General features: G+C 33.9%; 1 protein-coding gene across 1 annotated transcript; it reads left to right on the forward strand.

The window, feature by feature from the left end:
* Positions 1-660: 660 nt before the first annotated feature.
* On the forward strand, positions 661-6695 carry LOC132557124 (YEATS domain-containing protein 4-like). Its single transcript, XM_060221614.1, has 8 exons — positions 661-772; positions 1801-1884; positions 2141-2260; positions 2990-3056; positions 3615-3709; positions 4245-4337; positions 4759-4846; positions 5861-6695. The coding sequence occupies exons 2-8, from the start codon at positions 1846-1848 to the stop codon at positions 6040-6042; spliced, it is 684 nt and encodes a 227-aa protein (XP_060077597.1). The 5' UTR covers positions 661-772; positions 1801-1845; the 3' UTR covers positions 6043-6695.

Below are 6695 nucleotides of genomic sequence, written 5' to 3' on the forward strand. Positions count from 1 at the left end.
CAAACGACTTTCTCATAATATCTACACAACACTGAGGTAGTTGTTTATTGTCTGGGTCCCTGTATTACCTGTTTAGTTTAACCCTGCCTCATTCTGTACACACGGCTTACATATTCAACCTTCACCATGAAATCTTCATCAGAAAGGAAGTTACCACAAATCTTTGCAGCTAAAAAAAAGAGTGTGACGGGGGGTCATGTCATGTATTTATCCAAAAACAGTATGTATTTATTATTTTTTCATGTAGAGTCTGTTAACAAAATTCTAAAATAAAATTGGAGATCGGCCTGCAGAATCCACGGTAAATATTTGCAGGGAGAATCAGTGGCTAAGAATATATTCTAAATTCATGGCAGAATCTGTTGTAAAAAAAATTTAAAATTTAAAACAAAAGTGGAGATCCCCAGGCAGAGACAATCCCAAGGAATCTGAAATCAAAGTTTGAGATACATAATGTATATGTCAGCATAAACAAGCCATTTCAACACTGCGCAGTGTAATCAAAATAACATAGTAACGCGGCGGCATCGTACTTGTCAGCCAGCGTCCGTCCGGATACATTTTACCTTTCAGTTGGTTCTTTTAGTAGTAATTTCCACTCACTTCCGGTATAATTTGGCGCATTGTTGAATGATTGTTGATGTGCGAAGTTCGTCTTATTTTGCATAGGACCTACAGGCTTTGACATATGTCAATAGTAGTACTAGCTGATGTACTGTAACATCACGTTGTTTGCAGCATTACAACCAAATCACAGAAAAGAGACGTGAGGGTGAGTATTTATAAACAGACCGGCAGGGACCGGTAATTTTTTCTGCTGCTCCATGCAGCCCACAGCACATCAGTAAGGGTAATGTTGAGACAGTTGTCATTTCTCTTTTATTGAATAAATTATTCCCATTTGCAAGGCCATATGCAAGTCAAACTCTTCTGTATCATTCAGTATTAAGCTCGTTTATCTAACAACAGGTAAACTCATTCCTGTCTGTACTCTAAAAATGTTAAAGGTTTACACGGCGAGAAACTTATGACAGGCACAATAACGTCAGATGATACAACAGCTGACCAGCGACCTGTTATGTCATAGAAGTGATTCCTGCCAAACACAATCCGACTTAATTATGAAACATTTATCCTGCTTGATAATTAACCCACCGTTTTAGTCCCAAAATTTTATTTTGTCTCTGTGGCAGACTGACAGTCTGAATTTCCAACCTATATAAAATCACCAAATACTAACAATAGTGACCGTTGGAAGAATCAGCATTCAGGCAATGTTTAGATAGTTTTAAAAAGTGTGATATTTATAAATCAATGCCCTTGGAAAGGTTGGAAAAAAACTTTCTACTGACTTGAATATGTGTCAAAGCGATTCTTTGAGTATTTCCACTCATTTTCCTCAACAACTTTCCTTTCAAGCATGTCTACAATAGCTGCGACTATATATGGAATCTCTCTAAACTCCAAATTCCAAACATTTGGCAGCAAGTTCATACATGAAATTGATTTTGAGACTTCCAAACAGCTTTATGACCCCATCATTTCATGGTCAAAGTGTTAAATTTTGTCAGTCAAAATCTTGCTTCTGAAGTCTGAAACCTGAAGAAGACAGAAAGGTCTGAGGTTGGCCATGATTTTTATTTTCTTATTTATTTTATTCTTTTCCTAGCATTTAATTCTAATTCTGTCAACAACATACATATTTAATTAGGATATGATTCTGAAACTCCTGGGCTTATTTGTAAAATTAGAATATTCTTTTATGTTTTGAACTTTTTTCTCTATTTTGTTTTTGCACAGAATATTTGATTTTAGCCATTGTTGTGCAGTTTGAATGGTTTTGGAATGGCAGAAGTTGGGACTGAACCTGGTGGGCGTATAAAGGTTGGTATTAACCAAAACAAATTATATTTATTGTTTTACTGAAATCCAATTATTATTTAGCAATTGGGAGGGCTTAAAATATTAATGTTTTGTATTTTATGCTACTTGTAGCACAAACTTTGAGAAGAAATTTTTTAATTAAACATTTCATTCCATTTCCTCAATGTAGTTTGGAATGAACGGATGGACAAATGATTGCTTTATCAAAACACATCACTACCAGATAAATATTTGCATATAAAGTTGAAATTTTCAGGGTACCACTGTAATAAAGCCAATTGTGTATGGTAACATTGCCCGATACTTTGGAAAGAAGAGGGAGGAAGATGGACACACTCATCAGTGGACAGTCTATGTCAAACCCTATAAAAATGAGGTACCGTTTATTTACATGTAAAATGTAAATTCATGTAAAATTGAAGTAAAAATATTTTAGTCATTTTTAGGTCACATGAGACAATCTCATGGTGACCTATTGTGATGGCATTTTGTCTTGCATCTTGCAGTGGGTCATGCCTTTTAAAATTTTAACACTGACAACTTCTTCTGGAATACACCTGAACCAACGTTAATGAAATTTCTGAGAAACTTTCCATGGCCAAAAGTGAACCAAATTTTTAATTATATGGTTCTTACCCAAGGAGCCTTAGGGGCAGGACCAACTTTAATTTCAAAAATCTTCATAGCAACTGATAGATATGGTAGATCAAAAACTTGTCTTGGATGGAAGAGTATTAAGGTGCTTCACCAAAATATGTGATATCATGATCTCTGGGTGTTATATATTCCCCTCGGGAGGGAGGTAAAATCTACTCTAGTCTATATAGGAAAATCACATTTTTGAGCACATTTTGTTTAATTTCTGTCAGAAATAATTCAGACTTGGATAGAATTATTAGCACAGGATGATATTTTGATGTTGTGCACATATTAATCCTGGCTGCCCATAGGAACTGAAAGGCAAGCCAAAAAGTCAATCTATTTAAAATAAAAATGGATTTGATATTCTGATCAGGATTAGATATTAATTATTTGATTTGATTAAGCTGTAATTAGCACTAAGAAAGAGCATCACTTTTAAAAAAAAGTCTCTGTTTAACTACAGGATCTGTCAGGATACATTAAGAAAATTCATTTCAAACTTCATGACAGTTACCCAAACCATAACAGAGGTAAGTACAATTATGCTCATCATTGTAATGAACTTGTCAATCCAGACTGCCTAATTAAAACAAAAATTAAGTTCTTTTCTGTTACATTTCGTGTGTAATTTTTTTGTGAGAAAGAAAAAAATAGACATTATTTTTATTTTTTGTCGTCTTGACTGATCTTATTTCTAGTTGCCTCATCAATTAAAATTTGGTGACATGAGTTGCGTGACCTGCATGCAGTTTTTTCATTGAGGAAAACTTGAATTTCAGAGAATTGAATATAAAGTTTAACACAAAATAAATTAGCATTTTCTGTTTGATTATGTGGTGTAATTTTTTGTGAAAACAAAAATGGAAAATTTTCTACAGAAACCATATTGTAACTAATTTAAATGATGGTTTAGATCTTTTGTTGTCAGCAAGCCCCAAATCACACTGGGGCTCATAGCTTTCAGGTTTATCCAACCAGGGCCAAGGGAGGTAACTTCTGAGGTAACAAGCACCATATCAAATTTATTTTACATTGTTATTTATCATGTAAAATGAAGAATATAATTAGGTTAAATATTTGTGTTTCAGTTGTAACAAAGCCACCATATGAAGTCACTGAGACAGGATGGGGAGAGTTTGAGGTCATCATCAAAATTTATTTTGTGGATCCAAATGAAAGACCAGTAAGTTACAGATATTAATATCAAATTAAATCATCAGAAAATATATGGTAGTAGATATACAAACATAAGACGTACAAAAACACCAAACTTTCCATTTGATATCTTGTGTGGACACTGAAACCTGTTCCATCCTCAGATGACAGAAATATTTTTTATTCGAAAGTTACATTTAGATGTATTGGTATATACATAGTACATTTATATATGGATGTTCTGCAGCTCATGGTTACAATTTTAACTCAAAAGAATTCAATTGAGAAGTTTTAAAAAAGAATGTATGCTTTAAATGAAAATAACAATGAAAAAGTTGAACAATAAAATTTAAAACAAAAGTCACTCTTTATTGTACATGTATTTCATTTGAATGTAGTGTTAATAACTAAGTGATTATTGTACTGAACATTCCTTGCACATTTTATTGTAATTTTAAGGATTTTGTTTTGGTAATTTCCACATTAAATGTTTCTAGTATAGAATCTTAATCAGTCAGTCTTTACATTGACCTAAGCCTTCATTAGTTATAATTGTGTTTTAGGTGACGTTATACCACCTGCTGAAGTTGTTCCAGAGTGAGACAGATATTATGCTGGGCAAGAAATCTCTGGTGGTGGAGTACTATGACGAGTTGGTACGAAACATATATAACAATAACGAATAAGTTATGATAAACCGGGATAGTCTTGTCACGATTATCTTAACAAAATTTGTAATGAAATGCTGTTCCTGTTTTGACAATATATATAGTTATGCTTACTGTACACTTCACTTTGTATGCTGATTGGTTACATATACAGTGTTAGGGCCTCAATTTATGTTGACTGGGATGCGTATGATGTAACATCGAGCCTAGAAAGACATGACATCGTAATTAACTGGGCATTAATATGTAGATAATTACTTGTATGTGTGATTTCAACACTGTTGATTAGGCTTACAAACATTTGGAACTATTGATAGTTGATAAAGTGAAATGGTAATTATTATAGTGAGTTAGTACTAATGAAATACAATGGAAACATGTACTAAAATAAATGTTTGTGATATTTCAGGTGTTCCAAGACCCAACATCCATGATGCATCACGCGCTGACTAACACACGACCGATGTCCCTGGGGACGTACAAACATGAGACTGATTGTACGTACCTGATAACATCCTGTTATATATTATGTTTAAAGAATGATATCCAGAAATATCACCATGTGTTAATTTCTATCCTACAGCTGGCGCTGCCATTGTCCGATTACACCTGCCATGTCTATTTTTGCTGGAAAACTGCTGTATTTATTTTACAGAATTACTTTTTGAAATTACTTTAGAATTATGTTTAACAGTAAGAATCACTGTTGAAAATAAGCGATTTCATATGTTGTAATAACAAGGTAATTTCAGGAAAAATCGCTGTCATATTTCTTGAAGTTTAGGAATATATTTCTTCAAAGAGTAATTATTTTGGCATAAGTAATCAGGCAAAGTTCAGCATAAGGTCAACATCAGGTAAACAAAGATTGAACAACAAAACTGTTGAAATTTTGATTGTCTGATTTTCAATCAACGTTGCAGGTCAAATAGAATACATGGTCAGTGTCTTAAGATATTAGCTGTATTTTGACTTGGGACAGAAGACAAAAGTTTACAAGTTGTCTGTATTCTGTTATTAACCCATGCCAGACAATTAGCCAGTATGTTTGTATGTTTGTCCTGTAATAAGCCCACCTCCCTATCTATGAGTCCGAGGTTATAACAACCAATACTATATCATTGTCTTGTAATAAACCCACCTCCCTGCTTTGAGTCAGAGGTTATGACGACAGACACCTTATCATTGTCTTGTAATAAACCCACCTCCCTGCTTTGAGTCAGAGGTTATGACGACAGACACCTCATCATTGTCTTGTAATAAGCCAACCTCCCTATTTTTAGTCAGATATTGACTCACTCATTGGAGGCTGAAATACTTAACATTTGTCAATTCCAAAGGAGCCCAACACATACCATCTGACTCAAATGTAGAGGATGAGTTTCTGATAAAAAAACGATATGACATTATTTCTGTTCTATTGAATAGTAATAGACATTGGTGGGCTTATTAATAGAAATGGGCTTATAGTTAAATAAACATGGTATAACTTGATGTTCTCCTTTTTCCAGTTGATGAAAGAAAGGAGAAAACCCTAAATAACATGAAAGCAGCTAATAAAAAAATTCGTTACGAGATCCAGGAACTTAACGAACGACTGAAACAAAAAAAAGAAAACATCAACAGACTAAAGGAACACATCAACAAGGTGGAAGATGTAGACATACAGCCTGACGTGGAAAGTGTTACGTGATGTTTCATCTCACAATTTACTGCATTTTCTTCATAATCAACCAAATCTTGAATTCCATGGCAGCAAAAACACCACATTTCAAACATTTTAGAAAATGTTGAAATAATATTATGTTATATTTGTTGGAATTTTCAAGTTTGTGTTGATTCGGACACTGACAGGATACCCGACAAGTGTGTTACGTTTTCAATGTTATGCAGATGACGGATTTGACTATAATTTCATTTTTCAAGGGAAGTCTGACTGTAGTCAAGATACAGTTAAATTACCCTACTGTAAATGATAAATATTTCACAACATGATGTGTTGTACTGAGAAGTAGAACGGTACCTGTTCTGTGTACGTACTCTGTCAGGACTTATTTCAGGTTTGGGGTGGGGCATTTTTGTCTCATTTTGGGAAGAAAATTGTGTACGTACTCTGTCAGGACTTATTTCAGGTTTGGGGTGGGGCATTTTTGTCTCATTTTGGGAAGAAAATTGGTGAAATGAGAAGGAAATTATCAGGGGTAGAATCATCGGAATTGCAAATTTTGGAAATTTGTCTTGATTACAAGATAATTTTAATTGGGAATGGGGCCTATCATTGATGCTTGTTTGGGGCATTTCTCTGATATCACTAGTTTGACATCAATGCAAAACTAATACATGTAA

This window comes from Ylistrum balloti, unplaced genomic scaffold, assembly GCF_031769215.1.
Source record: "Ylistrum balloti isolate Yb309-2 unplaced genomic scaffold, AGI_CSIRO_Ybal_v1 Utg370626, whole genome shotgun sequence".
Classification (NCBI taxonomy): Eukaryota; Metazoa; Mollusca; class Bivalvia; order Pectinida; family Pectinidae; genus Ylistrum; species Ylistrum balloti.